Consider the following 27,868-nt stretch of genomic DNA (forward strand, 5'->3'; position numbering starts at 1 on the left):
GGGGGAAATAGGCCTGTTTTTTTTCTGAGGAAGCAGGTTTTATAGACAGTTTTGAACCAACTACTTAATTATTTTGACCTAAAAAAAATACTTAAAAGATTTTGTAAGACTGTTTAAAACTTGAGCAACTAAAGTGTTAAGTGGATATATTTTTTAAAAATTTCGGGTTTAAGAAACTGGCTTGAGGGCCTTCCCTGGCAGTCCAGTGATTAAGACTACAAGCCACTACTGCAGGGGATAGGGGTTCAGACTCTAGTCAGGGAACTAAAATCCTGCACGCTGCATAGCATGACCAAAAATTTTTTTGAAATTTTTTTTTAAAAAAAGAAATTGGCTTGATACTAGAAAATAAAGTATAGGAATGAACTGTTATTTTAGAGAGAGTGATATAATAAAAGCTCTCTATGAATTCAAAATTATATAAGCTTTTAAAATATGTTTATAAATGATCCAAAAAGTTAAATTTGAAAAGTTTGCAGTTAATTAACAGTAAGTGGTCGCAAAAGCTGTGAAGAATAAGTTGCAGGAGGAGCTCACACAACTGAGAGGAGACAAAATGTGAGGTTGAGGTGAGACCTTAATGTTAAGCTCACCCAGCCTGTAGTTTCCCTCCAGTTGCACTTCCGTCTCTGAGTGAGGAGAGGTGTTATGTGCTCTTTTCTCTTACTCTGATTTCCTCTCTCTTAACTTTTTTTACTGGCGACATGGAAATCCAACATGGCAGAGATCTAGGAGTGCCTCTCCATATCCCAGTATCTGTTAATACAAAAATGTCATCATATATCCCTTTCTTTCTTCTTTGGTTTTAAAATATGGTATGTGCACTGTCAGGCACCGCTGAAAGATGATTGCACTGGCTCTTTAAACATACTCCAGTCAAAGACCCTTATCCCAAAAGCTGAAAAATACTGCACCCAGTAGTAAAAGTATTAGAAACAAAGTGGGTATTATTATCTGTTCCAAACTGACATAACTTCATTATATCCGCAGGATGTTAGCAACCCTGAAGAAACACTAAGGAGGAGGATTCTAGGAGGTCACATTCTTTAAGGACCAGTTTAGATTTCATCTTGATACTTTTTACTTCAGCTAACAGTGATCCCATCAGCTTCTGTGTACCTACTTACTTAATCTTCTGGGGTTCCAGGAATATAGTCTGTTTCTTTGTATCTCTCCCACTGACTACTCTCACATGGTAGAAATTCAGTACATTGTTGGTTCTTAAGCAGTTGAAGAGATTCAGTGATGGGACAGAAGCCGGCCTGGAGAGGATGAGTACAGGGTGGGTGAGGACAGGGAGCTAAGTGGCTTGTGTGTTGGTTTTAGAGCCAGACAGATCTGGTATGAAGCCTGTTTCTGTACTTTTTAGCTCTTTTATGTTGGGAAAATTTTTGCAAACTGAATTTATTCCTCTATAAAATGGAGATGATGATAGATTGTTACAGATTTATTATGAGGGTTAGTTAGACATACTCTATAAAAATACGTAATAAAGTCCATAGTATGTGCTTAGTAAAGTGGTAGCTGTTACTGGAATATTACTGGAACCTGATACTGTAATGAAAGGTACAGGTAAGGTAAACATGATTTTATTATGAAATCATCTATCATATGTGAGAGGCCTGAAATAGAAGCACTTTATGATAGGGAAGGTGTAAACATACCTTGCTACCTGAGTATTAGAGGCTGAAATTATAAATAGATTCAAAACCAATTTAGGTAAATTTGTGGATGAAAGGTTAAGTTTCATTTGAAGTATTTTTTGAATGTATGTAGGTGCCTGTATGCCCGGTATTGCCTGGGCATTGTGAGTATCTTACGAGTAATAAATCCTGGTGGGGTTATTGTAAGATGTGTGGGTAAGTAATGTATCCCAAAGGACTCCCAGCAGAGTTCTTGTCAGATGCTTCACAGATCCCTGACTTGATGCAGGATGTTAAGTCTGACCTTTCTCTCCTTTCTCATATATACATATGTAAACTTAATCTAGAAATCTAGAGCTGTAGATGTCTATCTTGGCTAATTATATAGTTCCTCACTGACTGGCGGCCCCTCTTACTTGCGTTGACCCTTTCATATACCTGTCAGGGCGGTACAGAGCGAGTTAATGCTGATCCTTGAAAGGCGCTCATCTGACTCAGACCTTTGCTTGGCGAAAGAGGTCAGTGTGGTGTGAACTTGAACAAGGAAATGGGTTCCTCTCAGGGAGGAAACATTTATTCTGTCTGTCTCCCTCTGCCTCCCTTGCACAATAAGAACTTGAGATCAGAAGAGCTATATTGCTAAATCTTTGCGATTCATTATAATTAAATGAATTTGGTGGAAGAAGGAAATTTTAATTTTTTTGAGATATATCTTCATTAGGTAATTAATATACTTATCTTATTTAGTTGCTTACTTGCTGTTTTTGCCTACCTGGATCCCCTTGTGTCTTTCCTTTTACTTACCAGGGCGGTGTTAGATTTTACAAGATTTCTAGAAGCCAAGTTAAATAAATACAAAATTGAATGGCCCATTGTTTATTTTGGAGATAAATTGTTAATCTTGGCCAGTTTGATGCTTTTCTTTTTGTTAAGGCAAGTAACTCATAGGGAGATAAGGTTCTTGGCATTTCTGTCTTATTTAGAAAATAAATTGATTTAAGCTGTTTGGAGAGTCACTAGATTGTATGTGTGTGTGTAAAACTGTTTTCATTGCCTTAAAGAATTGAAAATAATAGTTATTGCATAAGTGATCTATAACCATAAGTTTTTTTAGAAATATTATATTTGCATAAAAATCTTTGTAAGATTACATTGATTTTGAAGGGTTAATATTGTCCCAAATAAAAAAATACATACATTGAGTTTTATTGAGTTAACTGGCCTAATTCTAAGGGACTAACAAAATCTGATTTTAACTGAAGCTAGTTGTTTTAAGCCTGGCAATTAATTTTTCAAGAAATTAGTAACTTTTTTGAAATTGTATACCTTCTTTAGCCCAATGAAAAGCAACTTATACAGTGTTTAATAAGGATGTTTATCTTTCAGAATTATAATCCTTATACATTTGATAATAAAAGTTAAAAGCATTTGGGTTGAACTGTCGATTCAGAACTTTTGGTAGCCATTTTTAAAATTTTGGTTCAAAAAAAGACAGATATAAACCATCTGTAAAATCCAGATGACCCAGTCTTCAATTTAAGTAACAAACCTTTTTTATCAGTACTGTTTGCTAATTAATTAAAAAAAAAGACTAAGTTTAATGCCTAACTGAGGAGATGAAAAAGCAGTTTTAAAAGAGTTAGGTAGTAGGCACTAGAAATAAAAACAAAAAACAAAAATAAATGAGACCTAATCAAACTTACAAACTTTTGCACAGCAAAGGAAAACCATAAAAAAATGAAAAGACAACCTACAGAAAGGGAGAAAATATTTGCAAATGATGCTACAGACAGGGGCTTAATCTTCAAAATATACAAACAGCTTATACAATTCAACAACGAAAAGACAACCCAATTGAAAAATTGGCAGAAGATCTTAATAGACAGTTCTCCAAAGAAGACAGCCAATAGGCAACATGAAAAGATGTTCAACATCACTAATTAGTAGAGAAATGCAAATCAAAACTACAGTGAGTTGCCACTTAACACCAGTCAGAATGGCCATCATTAAAGTGTCTACAAATAACAAATGCTAGAAAGGGTGTGGAGAAAAGGGAACCCTCCTATACTGCTGGTGTGAATGTAAGTTCGTGCAGCCACCATGGAAAACAGTGTGGAGGTTCTTCAAAAAACTAAAAATAAAATTACCATGTGATCCAGCAATCCCACTCCTTGGCATACACCTGAACACAACTACAATGCAAAAAGATACATGCACCCCTGTGTTTAGAGCAGCACCATTCGCAGCGTCCAAGTCATGGAGACAGCCTATGTGTCCGTCACCAGATGAATGGGTAAGGAGGATGTGGTGCATATATACAGTGGTGTATTGTAATCCACATATACAGTGGATAAACTGCAATGGACAAGAATATTAAAAACAGAATTGTGTGTATAACTGAGTTACTCTGCTCTACAGCAGAGATTGGCACAACACTCAATCAGCTGTATTTCAATTAAAAAAATAAAAGAGTAAAGTAGTAAACACAAAAAATCTTAAGTAATACATATTTTCTTTGGTCATTTTATAGTCCATGCACACATAATTTGCCATCTCTTTTTAACAGAACATTGAAAGTTAATCTTGAATCCTCCTCCCATTTTCAAAAATTTAAGTGAATATGTTTATTTCTACTAGGGACGTATAGTATTTTGTATTCTGTGCTTACCTTAAATCGGTCTTAAGGTGGTGCGTGCTAAGTCGCCTCAGTTGTGTCCAGCTCTTTGCGACCTGTGGACTTTAGCCCACCAGGCTCCTCTGTCCATGGGATGCTCTAGACAAGAATACTGAAGTGGGTTGCCATGGCTTACCTCCAGGAGATCCTCCCAACTCAGGGATCAAACCCGCATCTCTTCAGTCTCCTGCTTTGGCAGACATGTTCTTTGCCACTAGCGCCACCTAGGAAGCCCCAAAGGAATAAATAAGGGACTAATACACATATCTTAATTTTTCATCCTTTCTAATGAAAATTTTAGATCATCTGTTTGAAGAATTATGTTGATTCAGAATCGTTAGCAATTTGTGTTTGTTAATTGATGGGTGTATCAGTGTGATTATTGCAAAATGCAGTATCAGGAATGTATTTTTTCCAGAAAACTGATATTAATGATTTAAAATTTTTGTTGCAGCTAGAACGAGTAAATCTGTCTGCAGCTCAGACACTGAGAGCAGCTTTCATTAAGGTGAGGCACAGATAATTTATTATTATGGTGGTTAAAATGTATCTTACAAAGAAATCTATATACCATGTCATAAATGTCAGTTCCTTTTAACCTTTCTGGATACCTTTCTCTTTTGTTTTTGTTTTTCTGTTTAGTGAAAACCTTTTCAGTCATCTTGTGCCTGTTTTAGCGTACACTTTTAAATCTTAAAACACTCTGAAAAAGTGAGTTGGAACAAGTGCTGTTTCAGTAGCATTCAGCTTTTCATCACTTCGTGCTTCAGAATGTTTTCTCTTTAGCTTTAGAGTATATTTTAAAATTCTGTTTTATTTGATATATTAAAAACTTTCATAAAGTTATACCCAAAGATTTTCTTCATGCTCTTTTTAACTATAGAACATAAGTGTAAAACTGAGTTTTGAGTGGGAAAATAAGACCTCTGTGTTTATGAAATCAAGGATAATTTGAGGATCAGCTGAGTCACTCAGGATGAACTTTTTCATTGTCTTACTGTTTCATTGCCCCGAAGATGTTAAGTTGATAATTCCTAGCTTACATGTTGCTGTTGAGCATTTAACATATAGCAAATTCAAATTGAGTTGTACTCCAGGTTTTGAAGATGAGTACCAATAAAAGAATATAAGCAACTCAGTAATATGTACTATGTTGATTGCATGTTGAAATGATAATATTTTGGGTGTACTCTTAAAATAACTTCATGTGTTTTTTTCTTTTTACTTTTTTAATGTGGCTACTAAAAATTTTAAATCAGATAGGCTCCTACTGAATATTTCTATTGGATAGCCCTACTCCACTTACTGAGTGCAGCCTTTCATGTAAAGACTTAATCCTTTTCATCCTAAATATATATCCATCTCAGTCACTTCAGTTGTGTCTGACTCTTGTGATACCATGAACTGTAGCCTGCCAGGCTCCTCTGTCCATAGGATTCTCCAGACAAAAATACTGGAGTGGGTTGCCATTTCTTTCTCCAGGGGATCTTCCCGACCCAGGGATTCAACCCACATTTGACCCTCTTATATCTCCTTCACTGGCAGGCAGGTTCTGTACTACTAGCGCCACCTAGGAAGACCTAGATACATATCAGGGTGCCCAAATTTTTAATTTTTATTTACTTTTTGTGTGTTTGCTCCCATCAATAGCTAAAACAACTTATATTTCAAGTATTTTAATGTTTAAATCTAGAATAAGTTTATAGTTGAGTCTCATTGGAGTTGAAACTGTGAATATTCAGCTTGATTTCTTTTTATGGCAAAGGTTAGCTTATTGATACCTCTCTTACCTGGTAGCATAAATAATGTCATTAGACATCTGTGTTTCACTACTAGAAATTACATTTTGTGTGTTGATCAGTACTATTTTGATGTAATACTCTAACATGCAGTGCCTGTATACACATGCATACTAATTTTATTTAAATATATCCTGCCAAATCATTGGTTCAATGAAGAGAATGAATGAAGCAGCACCATCCTTAGTGGAGCTTTTTGTTGTTTATTTGTTTTTTGTTTTCTTCTTTGCGTTAAGTATCAGTGCGATTTGGAATGGTATGTTTGGTTGTCAGGGTGGCATTGTGGGGAGTATTTTAACCATCTTTGTGGCCAAAGAAGGGAAAGTGATCCCTTGCACACTGTAGTGCAAGGCACTACTACTTTTGATAAGGCAAAAGTCAGTTTTTTGGCTTTTCCGATACCAAAAAGAGAGAGAAACTTCTCCAGTGTGTCCTCATGAGGAAGACTCACTCTGAAGTATTTATTATATACCCACTGACAGTCATAAAAGACATAAGATGATGAACTTTATTAAGCTTTTCCTTGTAATATCCTTATATATAAGCTGACGTTTTAACTCTAAAGTACACTTAAAAACCAAATTCGTGGCACTGATTCTTTTTTTTTTTAATTAATTTAATTGAAGGCTATTTACTTTACAGTGTTGTGGTGGTTTTCGCCATACTCTGACATGAATCAGCCATGGGTGTGCCTGTGTACCCCCACCCTGAACCCCCTCACACCTCCCTCCCCATCCTGTCTCTCTGGGTTTTTCCAGTGCACCAGCTTTAAGTACCCTATTGCACACATCGAACTTGGACTGACGATCTGTTTCACATATGGTAATATACATGTTTCAGTGCTATTCTCTCAAATCATCCCACCCTTGCCTTCTCCCACAGAGTCCAAAAGTCTGTTTTTTACATCTGTGTCTCTTTTGCTGTCTTGCATGTAGGGTCATCATTACCATCTTTCTAAATTCCTTATATATGTGTTAATATATTATATTGGTGTTTTTCTTTCTGACTTATTTCACTCTGTATAATGGGCTCCAGTTTCACCCACCTCCTTAGAACTGACTCAGATGCGTTCTTTTTAATGCTGAGTAATATTCCATTCATGACAGTGTGATCACTCACCTAGAGCCAGACATCCTGAATGCAAAGTCAAGTGGGCCTTAGGAAGCATCACTATGAACAAAGCTAGTGGAGGTAGTGGAATTCCAGTTGAGCTATTTCAAATCCTAAAAGGTGATGCTGTGAAAGTGCTGCACTCAATATGCCAGCAAATTTGGAAAAGTCAGCAGTGGCCACAGGACTGGAAAAGGTCAGTTTTCAATTCAAGTCCCAAAGAAAGGCAATGCCAGAGAATGTTCAAACTACCACACAATTGCACTCATCTCATGCTAACAAAGCAATGCTCAAAATTTTCCAAGCCAGGCTTCACAAGTACATGAACCATGAACTTCCAGATGTTCAAGCTGGATTTAGAAAAGACAGAGGAACCAGAGATCAAATTGCCAACACACGTTGGGTCATTGAAAAAGTGAGAGAATGCCAGAAAAACATCTACTTCTGCTTTATTGATTATAACAAAGCCTTTGACTGTGTGGATCACAACGAACTGTGGAAAGGTCTTCAAGAGATGGGAATACCAGACCACCCGACCTGCCTCGTGAGAAATCTATATGCAGATCAAGAAGCAACAGTTAGAACTGGACATGGAACAATAGACTGATTCCAAATAGGGAAAGGAGTATGTCAAGACTGTGTATTGTCACCCTGCTTATTTAACTTATATGCAGAATACATCATGAAAAATTCTGGACTGGATGAAACACAAACTGGAATCCAGATTGCTGAGAGAAATAGCAATAAGCTCAGATATACAGATGACACCACCCTTATGGCAGAAAGTGAAGAAAGAACTAAAGAGCCTCTTGATGAAAGTGAAAGAGAGTGAAAAATTTGGCTTAAAACTCAACATTCAGAAAACTAAGATCATGGCATCTGGTCACATCACTTCATGACAGATAAATGGGGAAACAATGGAAATAGTGACAGACTTTATTTTGGGGGGCTCCAAAATCACTGCAGATAATGACTGTAGCCATGAAATTAAAAGACGCTTGCTCATTGGAAGAAAAGTTATGACCAACCTAGACAGTATATTAAAAACAGAGATATCACTTTGCTGACAAAGGTTCGTCTAGTTGAAGCTGTGGTTTTTCCAGTAGTTGTGTATGGATGTGAAAGTTGGACTATAAAGAAAGCTGATTGCTGAAGAATTGATGCTTTTGAACACTGATGTTGGAGAAGTCTCTTGAGAGTCCCTTGGACTGCAAGGAGATCCAACCAGTCCATCTTAAAGGAAATCAGTCCTGAATATTCATTGGAAGGACTGATGCTGAATCTGAAACTCCAATACTTTGGCCACCTGATGTGAAGAACTGACTCACTGGAATAGACCCTGATGCTGGGAAAGACTGAAGGTGCGAGGAGAAGGGGACGACAGAGGATGAGATGGTTGGATGGCATCACTGACTCAGTGCACATGAGTTTGAGTCAACTCGAGGAGTTGGTGTTGGACAGGGAGGCCTGGCATACTGCAGTCCATGGGGTCACAAAGAGTCGGACACGACTGAGCGACTGAACTGAACTGAACTGAATATTCCATTATGTATATGTACCACAACTTTCTTATCCATTCGTCTGCCAGTGGACATCTAGGTTGCTTCCATGTCCTAGCTATTGTAAACAGCATGGCACTGATTCTTAATTAGGGATAGTGAGAGTTATTTGGAGGAAAGTATATTAAAAGTTTTGCATTGATTTATTCTTGATTACTATATTTTGTTAATATTTCAAATGACTTTAAAGGAGGGCATGCATTAAAAACATTAAGATTTTGTGATTTTTAAACTTCCATTTACTTGTAAAAAAACCTTGCCCAGCCATATATCTATATTTATACCCAGTTATATTTTCATGTTTCCAGTTCTTGGTTCATAGCACCAATGATATTTATCAAGCTTTAATACCTATTTTTGTTATTTGGAGAAAAATAATTTTTCCCAAGATACTAGTGATTATTATCTTTTATGATATCGATCCTGCTTTCCCCTCTGGGAGGTTTCTGATAGTGTTAAGGATCATTGATCCCAAGAGACGGTATTTCTGCCCTCGGCTTTTCATAAAAGTTGGATAGCACAGAGTTTAAGATTGTATTCTGAAGAAAAACTTGAAGGTATAGATACAGTGTCTGATTTAAGGGTTTTTCAGTTAGAGTCACTGGTTATGTTTGAGGCCTCTAAGGTAAAAAATAGTGTAACTAGGACGTCAGCCAGAAGATGCTAAACTACTGTTCCCAGAATGTGTGCCAAGGTACCTCGGGACCCTGCAGCAAACTCAGAGGGGTGTCATGAGATATTTTAAACATTTGAAGGAATAGGGGACTTCAACATTAACTTGACACTGTGTGAACAAGCTTGAGATAGTTTGCAGTTTCAACATCTTCACCTGGACTGCATTCCTTTCAGTGATGTCATATCTTTGTGAAACTGGACTTTGGCCACTGCTGTTGGTGGAAAGCAAGTTCACAAGAAAATCAGTGTACAATAGGAAATGAGGGTAGAAAGTTCTAATCTAATTCCTACATTTGAGAAATCGTGCAGTGCCCAACAGGTTCTCACATCTCATTAATAATAAATCATGATTATTTAAGAATAATAAAATATTTTTCTTTCAATTCATGTGATTTTTAAAGGCTACTCAGTTGTTAGGACCTAAGTACTTACTAAAGTTGTTTGAACTTTACTTACTGCACAGCACTGTTAGGTATTTTGGTATTTCTTTTGGCAGTAAGAACACTGAACTGAGTTAAAGTAGGAACATCTGTGAGGACTCTAATGCTGCAACTATGGCATTTGAGAGCTCCAGACGAGCTGGGTACTGAGAGCATTGTTCTCAGACTTGGAGAAGCATTTTACTTTTTCCATACTTCATTATAACTTAACCAAAGCAGTTGTTTTTTTCTGTTGGCATTCTCTGGAAGCACATAGAAAATCTCCCCCACTTTCTAAGATAATTCATTGTGTAGGTAGATATAATGTTACTCAGAAAATAAACCACTCTTAACAAATACTGGCTTGTTTCACTCTTATCCAATAACTATGTTATTTTGTGGCAGTTTACCAAATTAATAATGTTGACACCATCTTAAACCTTTTTTGTACAGCTTATCTTTCAACAACTCTTATTTATTAAAATAGATTCTTAAATACATTCATGAGAAGGAAAATCAAACAGATTTTAAAGAATAATTCAGTAGGACATACTTTATTAACTGTCAAAATGACTTTCCTGTAAGCATTTGACAGCAGTTAAAGTGATCCCCAGGATTGAACTAAATGTGTATGTTTTCTTTTCTGCTTTTATTCCACAACCTTTCAGTTTTTGGTACTTGAAATCTAATAAGAAGCAAGATGTTATAATGTAAAGAGCTGAAGAAAGCTGAAACTGCAGTGATACCAGAATTGAGGTGGCAGAAGCTAAACATAACTTGGCCCATCAGGAAGCAAATAGATTGCCATTTGATAGATCATATTTACTATGTAGTACCAGGGCCAAAAAAAGAGGAAATCATCAGCATGATGATTAAAATTGGCAGGCATCCTAAAAGAAACAGAGTGTGATTACAAAATTTTTTTAAAATAATAAAATGAGGCGGAATTACAAGGGAAAATCCAAATCTTGAAAACTAACTTTGGTAACTCAGGACTTTTTATGTTCAATCTTGAAATGACGAGAAGATTTTAGTGCCCTAGGGAACGTAAGTAACAGAATCAGTGCAAACTCATTAGTGAAACAAGCTCAGGAGGTAGTAAAAGGATTAATGGTTTTCTGAAAGCTAGTGAAGGAAATATTCTTGCTGCAAAAATAAAGTAGGAAATGAAAATCATTGTGTGAGAATGTAGTTAAGGGATCATATAGCTTCAATAAAACCTCCAAAATGAATCCTGTTTGTTTGTTTGTTTGTTTTTCCTGATAGTCTGCTAATTTAAATGCAGAGAATCTGCAGCAAAGAAATTGGTGAAATGAGTTGCTGTTTGATCTTCAAGTTGAAATACTGCTTAATGAAAAAGAGCTAAAAATCTTCAGTGTCTTTAAACTATTGAAAAAAGTAATTGAGAAACTATCTACCTATATGTATATACATGTACATATATTTACTCTTTATTTCTATGTTTGTTATTAGTTTTATTGCAAGAGAGTATAAGTGAGAAGTAGGAAATGTTAAATACATTGTGTTCAGATGGAAGTTTGGATCATGACTATAGTATAATTTATGGATGCACAAACTCTCCCCACATATAAGTGAATGGCATTATGATGCTTGCTTTGCAAAGATTTCTGCCCTTATATGTAAGTTGATCAGTTTAAGGAGGTTCCAAGAGATTCTGAATGGTTAGGTTTTGGCTTTAAAATAATGATTCAGTTTCTGTTATTTCAAAACTAGCTTTCTCTTTCTTATAGGCTGAAAAAGAAAATCCGGGACTCACACAAGACATAATTATGAAAATTTTAGAGAAAAAAAGTGTAGAAGTCAACTTCACAGAATCCCTTCTTCGAATGGCAGCTGATGATGTAGAAGGTAATAGAAAGTCTTGTTTAGCTTTCTTACAGATACTGAAAAGCTCTTCCTCCAAATCTTTCTTATTTGATAAAAGTGGCTCCTCCCCTCCCTTCCTCTCCCCTTACCCTTCTCCTCCCTTCCCTCTTACTGTTAGTGTTATTGTTATTATTTTGAAATGAAAATGGGGGGAGGCAGGGAGGAACCCATATAAAATAGAAATGTAGTTCTTTTTATTTTTTGTCAGATTGAGTTACTAGAGGTAAAGCATTTGTTTTTGCTACATGGTTTTTTTTTTTCCCCCCTATTAATTAATACATTTGATGAGTGCTAGTTTAATGAAGAGACAAGCTCTTTGGAATGGTGGTTTTATTTTGTGTTGACTTTATGCAGATACCAGTTTGAAAGTAATGAGTTTCTTCTTTTTAAACTTTAGTATAGCATGTTTGTGGGTTTTTTTTGTTCTTCTTTTCAAATACAGATTTGAGAGAACAATATTACTAATCATCCTTTTGGCCTCTTTTCACATTTTTGCTTTTTTAAATAATTAGAAATGTATGTGTGCTTGGTCACTAAGTCATGTCCAAGTCTGCAACCCCATGGACTGTAGCCCGCCAGGCTCCTCTGTCCATGGGATTCTCCAGGCAAGAATGCTGGAGTGGGTTGCCATCTCCTTCTCCAGGGGATCTTCCTGACCTAGTGTTCGAACCCATTGTCTACTGCATTTCCTGCATTATCAGGCAGATTCATTACCACTGAGCCACCTAGGAAGTCATGGGTTTCACTTAAATTTAGTAGTCATTTTCCCTCTAATTTAGAAAAACATAGAGGTATAATTTCTCATGTGTTTATTAAGGGAGAACAAAAATAGATGTTTTAACTGATTCTGTAAATTATGAGAAAGTCCACATTATTATTCTGGATTGAGCACCTGCAGCCTGTCAGGCCAGGTTGTATTGACGAGTTGGTAGAGTTGTAATGTTTTCAAGGCTACAGTGAATCTGGTTGTGAAGTTTTTGCTTTTGCTGCATCTGACTAAACTTCCTTACCAAAGTTGCTGTTTTGTGATGCCAAGCCTTATGTTGGACTTTCTATGGTGGTATTTTTGTTTTAAGTGAGATTTCAAGAATGTGCTGAAGAGTTTAGTAGGTTTGGAGTTTTGATGTAATGAGCCATTTGTATGTTCAATGTAGAGGTTTCTTTCATTAAACTCATATTCACCATTGGCAGATATATATTGCCACTGTATTTGTTACCAATGTCATTAGTTACTAAATATTTTCTTATGAAATGTAACTTGAGAGGCCTGAAAAATTTGAGTAAGCCTTCCTTTTAAATTTTATTTATTTCTAAGATTTCATGGAATTTCCATTTATCCCATATTGAAAATGTTCATTTTTTTATCTTCTGATATTTTACTTGGAGGGAGCCCTAATACAATTACTGAACTAAGTTAAACTGTAATGAATTCTGCTTTGTAACCTTGTTCTTCCTAGTTTTCTAGCCTTTTATCTCCCCACTCACCTCCTTGACCAACACATTGGAAATTCTTAGACTTGAATTTGGCAGTAAGCTGCATGGTGTTTTTTACTATGTATTTATTTCATCAGAGTATATGATTGAACGACCAGAGCCAGAATTCCAGGACCTAAATGAAAAGGCACGAGCACTTAAACAGATTCTCAGTAAGATCCCAGATGAGATCAACGACAGAGTGAGGTTTCTGCAGACAATCAAGTAAGTAGCTTTTTGTTTGGTTCTTCTTCTTTTTTAAGTATTTCAAAAGGGCCACTCATTTTAGATGTTTTACTGTGGTATGACATTAATGTTAAGTTGAAATATTAATTTGAAAGAAAAAATCTGAAAATTGCTATATATTTTTTATTAATTTCTAAACTGCCTCTGACTTCTGAGTACAGTAAAATAGTTTAGAATGTTTCATTTAGAAGCAGAGAATGGAATGTACATAAACTAGAATGCAGTTTGAACTTCATAAGAAGTGGAAGAGTGTACATGTCAGATTAAAGTGAAGAGGATAGTTGAGATTGAAAACAAAGGATACCAATACTGTTTTTTATTTCAGAAATAGTTCATGTTATTAGCATAATGAAGTACTCTTAGTTGTAAGTAGCACTTTCTAACACTGACCAAATTGTGAACCTCCCCAAATCCTTGCATTTGGGATGCAGAGTGGAAGAAATGGAGCTGACACAGTTCACTTCTGCAGGAAGCCTGTGATGGGACACCAGCACCTCCCCCCGGGGCACTCTCAGCGGTGAGAGGGCAGAGGAATCAGAGGGGACTCCAAATGTCATTTCTAGATGAGTGTTTTTAAACTAAGGAGTCTGATAATTTTCTTCCACTTCAATGGGTAGACCAAAGAACTGGGAATAACTAGTGGGACTGTCAGTGCAACCTTTTGTTGAAACAAGTAGAAATTGCTAGAAAGGAGGAGTGGGAGGGAGGTTCAAGAAGGAGGGGACAAATGTCTACATGTGACTGACTCATGTTGTTGAATGGCAGAAACCAACACAGCACTGTAAAGCCAATTAAAATAAGTTTAAAAAAAGCAGGTGAGCACTACTGGAACCAGACTTTTAAAATTTTGCTAGAAAGGAAGGATTTAGCACAGATCTCTTTCTGCAAGAAGCTGCATCATAGCATTATATCGTTCAAGAACTGAAGGAGGCTCCCCTGGGATAAATATTGCCATACATCTCACAGGAAGGGTGTTCTTTGTAATTCACATAGCAAAATTATATTTTAGCCGACTGGCTACATTTTGTTGGGATAGAGGGAGGAGTGTGACCCATTTTAGAAAATAATGGTAATTGGTACCAACTCAACTATCAAGGAATGACCGTGTTCTTTTTGGTCCTCTGATTGAGTATCAGAGAGTACAAAAGACTCCATTGACTAGTCAAGTCCATGTCACAGAGACTAAAACCTTAAGGTAAATATTTTACTTTTATTGGAAAGCCTCAGCTTTCCTTAGTTGTTTTTATTACAGATTTTTATTTTCAGTTTTGTAGAAAGTGAACGTTTGGCCTGTAAAAGCATAATTGTCAGTGATCTCAAACACAACTTGTTTAAACACTTATTTCTGGAATTTTCAAATAATATAATTTATTTTGATAATCATATGCTGCATTTTTATAACCTGGTTTGAACCTAAGCAGACGGACTCCAAGGACTTCTCTGGTGCTTTCCAATCATAGAGATTCATAATGTTGATCTTATCAGGTGATTGAAAAAGAGAATGTTTCTGCTGTTTGGAAGAGGCCTGGTAAAGGACATCCTGTATATTGGATGTCGGTAGGTAAGAGGGAGAATAGTGTAGTGGTTGAAGCTGGGAGTGAGATGGTACGCCCAGAACCCTCAACCTACTATTTTGATACCCTCTTTCCACTTCAAGGACTCCCGGACTCATCTCTGCTAAACCCATTGTTACTCTAAAGAGAGGGAGTTTGAAAACTACTTTATTACCAGCCACATTTTGATCATAAGGAAGTTGAGGTCAAGCGTCTCTGAGTCTTGTCCTTAGTCATTGACAGAGGCTGAATTAGGGTCTTGTCTCTCATTTGTGGGACAATAATAGTATTTCAGTTCCATTTTCTGGAGTGTGCTCTGCACAACTGAATTAAAATTTATTTTGTATCCATTTTAAGAGGGATCACTTGCCATGGAAATTTTGTTGATAATATGTATTGTTTCTAAGACTGAAATTTAACCCAGTGTGTATTAGCATGGATGACTGTGGCTATTTGTATCACTGACACATGTAGGTAAATTTTGATATATATTGTTACTGCTATTAATTGTTTGACAAATTAGTGGATAAAATTGAGCTGAAATAAAAACGGTTTATCCTTCAAGCACAACATATTGTGCAGTTATTATTTTACTTTCTCATATTTAAGGTGAATATCCTCTTCTCTCATTATTTTAACAATACTTTTCAATATACCTGTATCGAATACTTACTGTCGTAGCACTGTCCTAAATGCTGTATGAGAAAGTACTCTTGTCAGATGACAAATATCTAGATATTTTTGTATGTACCAGCAAACCTAGGTTTGACTTTGCAACATCTTTCTTAGTGACCTTGGCAAGTTGCTTAGCTTCTGTGACTAGTTTCTGCCTGTGAAGATGAGGGTAACAGTTGTGAGTTGAAAATGGTAGACATAGTGGTAGCACAGAACCTAGCATCACAGCACATAAAGCATTGTGAAATAAGATTTGTTTTTTCTCTCTATGAAGTTGAATAGGAAAAATGACTTGATTAATGTTTCTGTTTGACTACATTTGAGCTTATGCAAATACTTTATGAAATTAGTTCTTAAGATACTTTGCAGTTAATGGATAACTAGTGGAAACTGGTTTTCATAGTCCAGAAATCTCTGCATTTATCTCTTTACCCGTATCTATATTTGAATATTCATAGGTGAGGATTTGTAAGGGTTGGTTTTGACGATGGCCTCAAAATAGCTTTTCCAGGGTATCCAGTCTAGACCAAATTGAACATACAGCACAGGAATTTCCTTCGTGCAGTATGTTTGTGTAAACATAATTACACAGATTTGGGTGGCAGAAGTTCTACTGTCCCGTGCAATTTTTTTGTAAGATGTATTACATTTCTTCTGATGCCTCTTGCCCTTTTCAGCATATATGTTTCCCCAAAGTTGTCCCACTAAATACATGCAAGTTGCTAAAATTCCTTCCTACTCTATCCATCCTATGTGTCTCTTATTGCAGAATTCATAAACTCCAAACTCTGCATGTGCTTAGTCGCTCAGTTGTGTCCAACTCTTTGTGACCCTGTAGACTGTAGCCTGACAGGCTCCTCTGTCCATGGGGATTCTCCAGACAAGAATACTGGAGTGGGTTGCCATGCGGTTTTCCTCAGTTTTTTATTTAATTGTCTGAAGTATTTTGTGCGTGTGTGTGTGTGTGTGCGCGCGCGCGCGCTGGTATTTTCTCTTTAGGACACAAACCGTCAAGTAGTTAACTACCTTCTCTGGCGCGAACCTTAGTGCTGTAAATGAAGATGCTGTTCTGTGTACATACAGATCATCTAATATTTGACATAAATTGCTGCAGATTATTTTAGAGAAGGCCAGGCCAGGGACATACAATCTTGGTCTTTATAAAGCTCTGTGGCAAATAGTGGATCAAACTTCAGCTCTAGGTTCTGAGTTCCCAAACAATAATTTCCAAACCTGATTCATCAGCAGAATCATGTGGGAACTTTTTTCTCTTTTCAAGAACAGACAGATTCCCAATATTCCATAAGGTACACTACAGAATATGGTTGTCTATAAACAGCTGTCTGATTACTGTAATTTTCTTTATTGTATTCCTTTTGAATAAGCTTATTGTGGGTTTGAAGAGTCTTCCATATCCAGAGATTGGGCATTTTTTAATTTGTTGAAATTGTCATTTTTCTCACATAATAGGATGGTTGGTTGTATGACCATCATTAAGCAGTACGGGGCTTAACGCCTGTCACAGCAGTACAGGGGTACAGCTTCCCTGAAAACGTAAAGGAACAGTTAATGTAACTAAAAATTGTTATTACTAGAGGTCAAAAAAAGAGAGTGGACGGGTATAATTTCTATGTAAATTTATTGTCCTTTTTGAATATCTAATATTTTAATGTTTCAACCTGTTGAAACATTATGTATGACTTAGAAGAGGTAATAAGGAAATATTTATTGAAATATTGAATTAGAAGGTCATTACTACTGCAGAATAAGCTAAAATGCTTTTTTATACCAAAAGCCTTTATATTTGTAATTTTTAGAATTTCCATATGCTTATTTACTAAAAATAAACTGTGAAACACACAGAAAAATCTGGACATGGAGCTTTTTGGTTTTCTTTAAATAGTTTAGCTGAAATGTTTTAAGTATGAAATAACTAAAATCTGACATTTGTGATTAAAAGGTAGGTAATAAAAGGTTGTGTTTTGAGTAGTATGTATTGATGTTTTACTAATCCATATCTTTACACTTGCATTTGAACAGCAAAAGTTTGTAGCAGTTAACAGCTAAGAGAATGGATATGAAAAAGAGAAGGTTTGCCTTAGAGATTGAGAGGCTGTTTGAGAAAGCAGAATTACAATAAGTTCAGTTTGCTAGAATATTGCTATGAAGTTAGAACACGGAAATTGAAAAGGGCATAGATAGAAAAGATGAGAATTTTTAAAAATGATAACAGGGATAGGAAGAAAAGTCAACTCAAATGAGAATGATGGATTTCTTCTCTTTAGGAAGGGGAGAGAAATGGTGATGCACATGCAGTCAAAGGATGATTGTTGGAAAGGTTAAGGTAGAAGAATATTCTGATTTTGTCTCTCCCAGAAATGTAAATATATTTTCTAAAGAAAATAGTGACAGCAAAGATTTGAAAGAGGAGAATACATGGTTGTTAGAGAGGAGGCTAGATAAATGTGTCTTAAGGGAGAATAGCTACATCTGAGGAGGAAATATTTTAAACATTGAAACTATCAGGTCTATAATTTGAAGTGTTTTAAATATAGGAGTGAGTTACATGTAATAGCAAAATTTCATATAATTGTTCATGAGATAGCAAAAGTGAATAATTCAGTTGCTCAAATTCACCTATGTGAGAAAGGAAAAGTCATAACAGGAAAATATGAGAGTCAGAGGTCTCTTTTAAATTTGAGTAGGTAATGCTGAATAAAATGAAAATGATTTGGGGAAGTTGATGTTAGTTGTGTAGTGTTTCCTCAGCAGTGCAAGAGTAGCTGGGATCACAGGAGGATACAGGCTAAAAGTCCCCCACTTAACCAGCCAGTCAAATATTTGACTTGATACAGTGTTCATATGGTAATTAAGTATAGTGATTCTTAAACATAGCTGTGTATGGAGACTTCTTTCAAATGAAACTGATTTTAAGAAGATCCTTTTTTTTCCTCACTCAACAGGGATATAGCTAGTGCAATAAAAGAGCTTCTTGATACAGTAAACAATGTCTTCAAGAAATATCAATACCAGAACCGCAGGGTAAGTTTAGTAGAAACCTTACAAGCTGCCACCCTAGATGTTGGTTTACATCTAGTTGTTTTATTGAATAATATGACTGTTGAATTATTGAAAATGGTTTTGTATCATTAATGACTGGATTTGTCCTTGAATTTGAATGTGCTGTTACACGTGTATTTAAGTGAATACTCCTAAAACTGATTATCTATAATATAAGGTGTATTCTTAATTCTGTGTAATCTTCTGTCTCTGACTTTGGCTTTTGTGTTATTTCTCTTTTCTTACTTGTTTTTTTTTCCTTATTATTTTTGATGTTTGTAGGCACTTGAACACCAAAAGAAAGAATTCGTAAAGTACTCTAAAAGTTTCAGTGATACTCTGAAAACCTATTTTAAAGATGGCAAGTAAGTATTATCATTTATCCCCCTGTTAAAATTGTAAAATTATGTGGCTTTCTATGCTACTGAAACCATATATATTTAACTCTTCTACTATATTACTAATACTTAGGCCAACTACTAAGATAGACTGCTAAAAATGGAAAGGGGGAGTTTGATAATCCAGCCATGATTGTGGCCTGGAGCCTCAGTTGCAGACGTTTTCTGAGAAGGGCCCGATGGCGGGTGTTTTAACGTGGTGAGCTTGTTGCCGCTGTAGCGCTTCGCCTCTGCTGCCGTGCGGAAGCAGCTGTGGACAACATGGAGACAAGTGAGCGTTTTTGTGGCTGTGTTCTAATAAAAACTTACTTTATAGACACTGAATTGAAAATTTTTCAACTGTCTCATTTGGATTTTTAAAAAATTTTTACTGTTTAAAAATGTAAAAGTATCCCTAGCTTCCAGGCCATACAGTAGTGAGATTTGGCTTACTGGGCTACTTTACCAACCCCTGAAGCAGTGATTCTCAAACTTTAATAGCCTCAGAGTCATCTGGAGGGCTTGTTATAGACAAAATGTTTTTGGGTCCTACCCAAAGTTTCTGATTCTGTCGGTCTAGGATGGGCCCAGGAATTAACATTTCTAAGAATTTTCTAGATGATATGAATGCGACAGGTCTGTTAAAAACTCTTGTACTATAGTTAAAACAGTGGTTCTCAATCCTTTTTGCACATTGAAATCACTTGTATTCAATGTTTTAAAATCCCAGTGCCTCGACCCCACCTTCAGAGCTTCTGATTCCATTGGCTTGAGTGGGGCCAGGGTTAAGGTGTTTTTTAAAAGTGCTTCATGTGTTTTTAAAGAGCCACAAAAGGTTGTGATCCACTGTCGTAGAAGAGAGGCTTTCTGTAAGACAGAAAGTATACTAAAAAAGCAAATTAGATACTATTTTAAAATTTACATACACTTGGCTACAGAACATTCTAGAAAACCAAGAAATACTATGTGACTTATGTTTCATACACATATACATACAATGTATAAACTGATCCAAAGGCTATGTCTTCTGCAGCCTCATACTTTATAGAGAATTCTTTGTACCTCAAATGGAATTTTGTGGACACGACCATTTTCTATCAGTACTTGAAGCAGAAGAATAAATCGTGATTATTTCAGCTATAGTTGGCAGGGAGCTTTAACATCGTGTCCCACCACTGACATTTTAAGATCCTAACATCCATGTCAAATTGTTACAGTATTATTGTAGTAATATTAAAAAGTAATAAAATACATTAGAGTGGTATAATGATTTTCAGCCATTTTTAATAGTTCAAACATTGAAATATTTCCATTTTATTATAAATTAAAGATATTGTGCTAAATATTATTAATGACTTTGTGTTGTTTAATGCTGCCGCTCAGGTTGTGTGAAGGAAAACGTACCTTGTTGATTTAGTTTAAGAAGCTGGCAGGTGTGTTCTGAAAATAAACTTACACCTGTTTTTCCTTGATCTCCTCTGCTAAGTCCAAATAACCAAAAAGCACATTAAAAGAATAATTTGCATTAAGGAGATTATTTATGATACTGATTAATTAAGAACAACATGGGATAAGCACATTAAAAGGTAGAAATTCATTTAGAGCATAACTTTGATTAATGTGAAATTATTTACTCTCATCCCTGTTTGTACAGTAGAATCACTTGGGTTCAGTTTTTAAAAATCTTTGTCCTTGGTCCCAAAGTTATTTCTGACAGCTTAAACAGGCATACGGATTATTCAGGCTCCCATCTACTACTTTTTCTCCATTCAGCAGCTTTTTAAAATTACCATTGTTTGCATATGAATAACATACCACAAGTTTTCTCCCTGTGTCCTCAGAGTTGAAATTTATTAATAGAGCCTGATCTTTGAGCCATTTTTCAATAGGAGGATGAATTTGCATTGATTCATTTAATTTTTCCTAGGCCCCCTTTGTTGAGGAATGCCTAAGATAATGATACTGTCAGCTCTTCATATCCACAGGTTCCAAATCCCTTTGTTATTGTTTAGTCACTCAGTGTCCAACTCTTTAGCCCCCCATGGACTGTAGCCCTCCAGGCTCCTCTGTCCACGGGATTTCCCAGGCCAGAATGCTGGGGTGGGTAGCCTTCTCCTCAGGAGAAGGGGATCTTCCCGACCCAGAGATCAAGCCAGCATCTCCTGCATGGCAGATGGATTCTTTACCACTGAGCCACCTGCTGCTGCTGCTGCTGGTGTTAAGTCGCTTCAGTCGTGTCCGACTCTGTGCGACCCCATAGACGGCAGCCCACCAGGCTCCCCCGTCCCTGGGATTCTCCAGGCAAGAACACTGGAGTGGGTTGCCGTTTCCTTCTTCAATGCATGAAAGTGAAATGTGAAAGTGAGGTCGCTCAGTCGTGTCCGACTCTTAGCCACCCGATGGACTGCAGCTGCTCCGTCCATGGGATTTTCCAGGCAAGAGTACTGGAATGGGGTGCCATTGCCTTCTCCGACTGAGCCACCTGAGAAACTCCAAATCCCTGGATTCAACTAGTTGAAAATTTTTGGAGAAAGAAATTGCAGAAAGTTTCATGGCATTTATATTGTACTTCATCTATTTACATTGCATTTACACTGTATTAGGAATAACAAGTAATCTAGAGATAATTTAAAGTATATCAGAGGATGTGCCTAGGTTATGTACAGATACTACACCATTTTATATAAGGGACTTGAGCATCCACAGATTCTGGTTTCTGAGGGGACTCCTGGAACCAGTCCTTGTCTGATACTGAGGGGTGATTGTACAAGCTTTAGCTATGCTCCTGAGAAACTGATAAGGCCACGCAGGGGGACTAAGCATCATCTCTGTGCTCCAGATCACATGAGGATGGGCTAATAGAATGTGGTTCAGAATGAAGTAATTTTTAAGAACATATTTTTACACATTGTCAACTCTTAAATATTGAAACCACATGATTATTTTATTTTAAAAGTTTATTAATTCTAAAAGTAATTCAATTATTTTGTTTTTGAAGGAAGGTAAGGATAGGGATGAATCAAAGTAATGAACCTTTTCCCAAGTGTCATCTCATTGAGATAGATTTTGAGACTGAATATGGTATTTTAGCAGGTCTTATTTTGATAACTTCTGTGAAACCACAGCTGGAGACTGCACAGCTGGAGACTGCACAGCTGGAATCCTCCGCTTTGGCCAGTTACATGTTTGACCTATAAAATGAACTGTAAAATGAACTGGTTGTTGAGGCACCACCCATCATTAGCTGCCCACCAACACCTTATTCCAGCCAGGACCACTAGGGGGCAGTAACTCCTAGATAGTTTCCAATGATGCAGGACACTTAACTTCCAAGTTGGGATAAAAATTGCTACTCAGTACTAGCTTGCCTTTTTTGTTGTTGGTCCTAAATTGATTTTATTGCTGCTGCTAGTTTGGCATTTTAAGTATAAATATTTTTAAAGAATTAAGTTTTAGGATAAAATTAATGCTTATTCTTTTCTTTTTTTTTGAAACAGGGCAATAAATGTGTTCATAAGTGCCAACCGACTAATTCATCAAACCAACTTGATACTTCAGACCTTCAAAACTGTGGCCTGAGAGTTGTATATGTTAAGAGATGTACTTCTCAGTGGCAGTATTGGACTGCCTTTATCTGTAAATTTTAAAGTTTGACTGTATAAATTATCAGTCCCTCCTGAAGGGATCTAATAATCCAGGATGTTGAATGGGATTATTGCCATCTTACACCATATTTTTGTAAAATGTAGCTTAATCATAATCTCACACTGAAGATTTTGCATCACTTTTGCTATTATCATTCTTTTAAGAATTATAAGCCAAAAGAATTTACGCCTTAATGTGTCATTATATAACATTCCTTAAAAGAATTGTAAATATTGGTGTTTGTTTCTGACATTTTAACTTGAAAGCGATATGCTGCAAGATAATGTATTTAACAATATTTGGTGGCAAATATTCAATAAATAGTTTACATCTGTTAAACATTTCTTTACTTGAAAAAATGCATATATATATGTGAATATATATATGATCAGAAGACCAAGAAGACTTGGTGTAATGTCTAAAGAACTTTTAAGGGGAGCTTATTAGCAGTTTATCGGATAATAAAGCAACAAGAATTCCTATTTTTTTGTCCTTAATCACTCTGGGCAAAAAGTAGTTGATGGAGATATTTTTGTTAGTTACTATATTTGAGGTACTGAGTATTTTTCCAACCTTTGTTTTAAGAGACTTATGAGAAGCAGATGGCAGTTTATAGTGTCTTCACATTCTACTGCCATTTTTGAGCTCTGTGACAATGTAAGATTAAGTCTTTCTGGTATGCTGGGCCCTAATAAGCTTTGCGCCTTTTTTCCATAAATAGCCACAACTAATAGTAATTTGAAGCTATACCAATGCTAGTTGGTTTGAAATTGTCATGAGTGTTAATAATATTATATACACTCTTTAAATATGTACAGTTTTGTTTCACCGTAGAGAAATTCTAAGGAAATTATGTATCAAGTATTCATGTTAAGTGATTTCATTTTTCAATTATGATAAAATAAAGGAAAAAATCAGAATTTGTTTATCTTTTATAAAGATTTTAAATGTTTAATTTCTATTGACAATATAAATTTTTTGCTATAATGCAATTTAATTATTCTTTAAAAATTTCCCCCCATTTTAGAAAATAGATTTTTTAAAAATTACTGTCATTAGCAATATAAAAGGAAATCATCCACTTAGATGTAAACAGGAAACGTGGAAGAAAGCAAAAAAACTGATAGACAGTTGAATGAAATATCATAACAGAGACATACTGATTTTTTTTCTTCAGTGATACTTAGCTAGTAAAACACATATAATTGGTGATTTTAATACTGTATATTTTAGGCATAAGCAGTTTTTCACTCTTGGAAGCAGATGTATGGTGATTTGCAAAACACTTGTGAATACATGAAGAAAAAAAATACTGCTTTTCTTTTCATTGAGCAGCAGACTTTTCTAACATGAATGAGTACTGTCTTTCTTCCTGTTGTCTTTCCCTCCTTAAGAGAACTCACCTGTTAACCAGTCATGCCTCAGTTCATCTTTTTTTTTTTTAATTTTCTTTTATCTTTTTATTCTACTATGCAATATCTCCGTTTTTCTGTTTTCATGAAATTTACCTCCAGAAAGGAGATTTAGTCTCAGGATAATTCAGTTTCTTACATGATCCTAGTGGTTTGTGTTTTGGAATCAGAGTCAGATACAACTCCAGAGAACAGAAAAGTGGCTCCCAAGGGAAGGAAGAGAGGAGGCGTTTGTTGAGCACCTCTGTATCAAGCGCTTTTCTAGACTCCTCCATTTCTTAGAATTCTCTTTGTGTCCTGTGACTTTGTCATTTGCCTTGCAGTTGAGGAAACTGGCTAAGAGAGCTTCAGTTACAGAACTGGTAATTGCCAGAGACAGGATTCGAATTCAACATTTGTCTCCAGATTCCACACTCTCTCCACTGAACTGTACTCCATCCACTGCCAAAAATGCAGTGTTTAGAATAGTTTCCTTGACCAAGCTAACATAGCAGGAAATGAGAAAAGACATTGTGATAAGTCTTTTACATAAATCTGAATTTATTTAAAGAGGTCTCCTTTTATTTGAGACCATAACTGTGTTTTAGATGTTTAAAATGCCTTCTCACACTGTTTTTAAACAAAGTGATAAAATTGTAGTTTGGGTTTTTTTTCATGATTGCACTATTGTGATAACCTTGTATGGCAAAATGAGGTTGGTAACCCAATGTAAGGCCTTCCTAATTGGTTACTAACTTTTCATATGGAAATAATTTCAAGTTGATGGCAAATTTACCAAAACTTAGCAAGAGGAAGAATAGTGCAAAGAACATCAACTTGTCTTTTATCCAGACTGACCTATTGTTAAGATTTTACCATTTTTATATTGTCATTTGTTTATTTGTTTTCCTTTCCTTAAACTCCTGGGTCAGTTTACCCTGGGTCATTTCCATGGCTCTTTTTCTTTCATGGGGTTTACTTATGTTTTTGAAAAATACAGTCTTCTGTCTCCTGCCCCCTCCTCCCTTTATAACAGGATGTTCCTTAGTTTGGGTTTCCTCGTGATTAGATTCTACTTATGCATTCTTGGTCAGAATACTATGTGGTGTCCCGTCCGCTCCTCACTGGTGTTAATTTTGGTTACTCAGTCAAGGTGGTGGTCAGTTTCACAAATGTATAGTTACTACTTTCATCTTGCACCTGATAAGCAGCCTGAGGAAGTGGTAAAGAATCTGTCAGTGTAGGAGACTCAGGTTGGATCCCTGAGTGGGGAAGATCCCCTGGAAAAGGAAATGGAAATCCACTCCAGTAATCTTGCCTCAGAAATCGCATGGCCAAGGAGCCTGGCGGGCTACAATCCATGGGGTCGCAGAGAGCTGGACACGATTAGCAGCTAAATAGCAACATCAATGTTTTACCCCCAGCATTTAGTATCCATTGATGATTCTTGCTTATTCAGTCCTTACTTTGATAGTTTCAAAATGGTGATTTTCCCAATGCCAGCATATCCTATGTACCCACTCACAGTGTTCTACTGTCTAAATATGAGCCTTCCTTTCTCTCCATCCTCATTCATCCACATCTATCCACATAAAGTTTTACAGTAACTTATTTGGTTTTCTATTTTTCCAATGGCTTATAGTTCATTACTTATTTTGATACTTAAATGGTCTTAGATTTTGATCAGTATGCGGACCTTCTATTTCAATCTGATTTCTGTGTCCTTGTGGCTTCCACATAATCTTTTTTTTTTTTTTTTTTTATCATAAGTACATTATCTTAAGTATGTCCCACAACTTGGAATCAGTGGTTTTTCCAGGGAGCCTTGGGGGATGATAAGAGATACACAGGTCTGGCTACTGAGTGGGCTCATTACTACTGGACGTCGTCTGCTTCTAGGCTTATTGAGACAACTAGGAAATGTGCATGTACAAACATGTACATACAAATCTATGTGTACACATACATTTTACATGTCATATGCACATTATGTGTGATTTCAGAAGTCGTGAGTTCACATAATACCTCCGACTGCAATCCATCCTCCTGGATTCATTCTTACTTTCCCATTCCATATTTTTGTATCCCTCCCCCAGAATCCCGACTCACTGAAACATCAATTTATTCACTTGTTCAGTCCTACAGAACATTCGAAATAGTTACAGAATTTCTTTTGCCCTATCACTGTAGAAAGCGCACTTAAAAGACTGTAAGATCGTTTGCAGTTCTTTCATTGTTTGTACTCTGCCCAAGACTAAGGATACGCAATTACATTCTGTGTTCATGAGTTACTTGGATCAGTTCTTTTTTTCTCCTTCACTGTGATTATGTACTTTATTCTGAATAAATTGGGTTCATTTGTTTCAGTTTTCTTCCAGGTTTAAGGTTCCTTCCCCCGACTCACCCACACCACCCACTTCGCATCCTTATATATTTATTTATTAAGAATATATAGAACATTAGCATGCTTCTAAACATAAGAACTATACCAAAAAGTATACTAGAGAAGTGTCACTCTTACCCATCTGTGCTATTTCCCACCCTGCCAAGTAGGTATCCAACTCCGCTGTTTTTTGGTCTTTATCCCGTGTTTCTTTTTATGAAGAAAAATAATGTGTTTTCTTATCCCTCCTTTCTTATGCAAAAGGTAGAATTCATGCAGGGAAACCAACCCTCCCAGTTTGCTTAGGACTGCTCTTTCTTGGCACATGGAGTATTTAGTGCAAAAGCTGGAAGAATCAGACAAATTGAGAGAATTGGTCATTTAATATACTTGCTTTTATAAAATGCAACTTTATCGGTGCATGGTTTACATATATGCCTTCACAAAAATGAGGTATAATTCAGTGTCATAAAATTCACCCATTTTAAGAGTTGTGCAACCTGACTACAATTGTAGAATACTTTTATCATTCTGGCAAAAGTCCTCATGCCCAGATATTGGTTAATCCTTGTTCTCCCCAGTTCAGGCAACCCTTAAACTCTTTTTGGATGTTTCATATACATAGAATCACACAATGTTACATTTCTAGTCTGTCTTCTTTTACTTAGCACACTGTTTTTGAGGTTCAGCCATGTTAGCATTTCTATCAGTACTCTTACTGCTAATGAATACTCCATTATATGAATCTCCTATATTTTATCTATCCTTTAAATAGTTGATAGACATTTGAGTTGCTTCCTTCTTCACTGTGATGCACATTGCTGCTTTGAACATTCACCTGCCAGTCTTTTTTATGGATATGGGTTTTTATTTTGGGTGGATACCTAAGAGTGGAGATGTTTGGTTGTTTGATAAATTTAAGTTTTTAAGAAAATGTCATACTGTTTTCCAGTGGTATACCATTTTACATTCCCAGCAGCAATTGAAGGGTGTTCCCATATCTCTACGTCTTCACCATCATTTGTTAATGACTATTTTTATTATAGGCATTCTTGTACATGTAAAATGATATCTCACAGGGAAATTTCCCTAACGATGAATGAAGTGTAGTGTTTTTCATGTGTTTTATTAGTATTCCACATGGTTCTTTTCACTTAATATCTTCAGGAATCACTCCATGCCTAAGTCTATTAGAGATCCTCTCTCTTTTATTCTTTTTTGGTAGCAGCCTAGTGTTGCAGGGTGTGTAGGTACCCTAATTTATTTATCTGATCAGTCTCCTATGCTTGTGCATTCAGA

General features: G+C 36.1%; 1 protein-coding gene across 2 annotated transcripts in view; it reads left to right on the plus strand.

Annotated features, from left to right (window-relative positions):
- Window positions 1-23,277, plus strand: part of PDCD10 (programmed cell death 10) — a 43,472-nt gene extending 20,195 nt beyond the window's left edge. For both annotated transcript variants that reach the window (XM_065942709.1, XM_065942710.1), the window contains exons 3-8: window positions 4,772-4,825; window positions 11,631-11,748; window positions 13,338-13,464; window positions 18,677-18,755; window positions 19,056-19,138; window positions 22,648-23,277. In XM_065942709.1, coding sequence (XP_065798781.1) covers window positions 4,772-4,825; window positions 11,631-11,748; window positions 13,338-13,464; window positions 18,677-18,755; window positions 19,056-19,138; window positions 22,648-22,729 — 543 coding nt within the window. In that variant the 3' untranslated portion in view covers window positions 22,730-23,277. The remainder of the gene's footprint in view (window positions 1-4,771; window positions 4,826-11,630; window positions 11,749-13,337; window positions 13,465-18,676; window positions 18,756-19,055; window positions 19,139-22,647) is intronic.
- Window positions 23,278-27,868: the final 4,591 nt, after the last annotated feature.

The sequence above is a fragment of the Muntiacus reevesi genome, chromosome 8 (genome assembly GCF_963930625.1).
Source record: "Muntiacus reevesi chromosome 8, mMunRee1.1, whole genome shotgun sequence".
Taxonomy (NCBI): domain Eukaryota; kingdom Metazoa; phylum Chordata; class Mammalia; order Artiodactyla; family Cervidae; genus Muntiacus; species Muntiacus reevesi.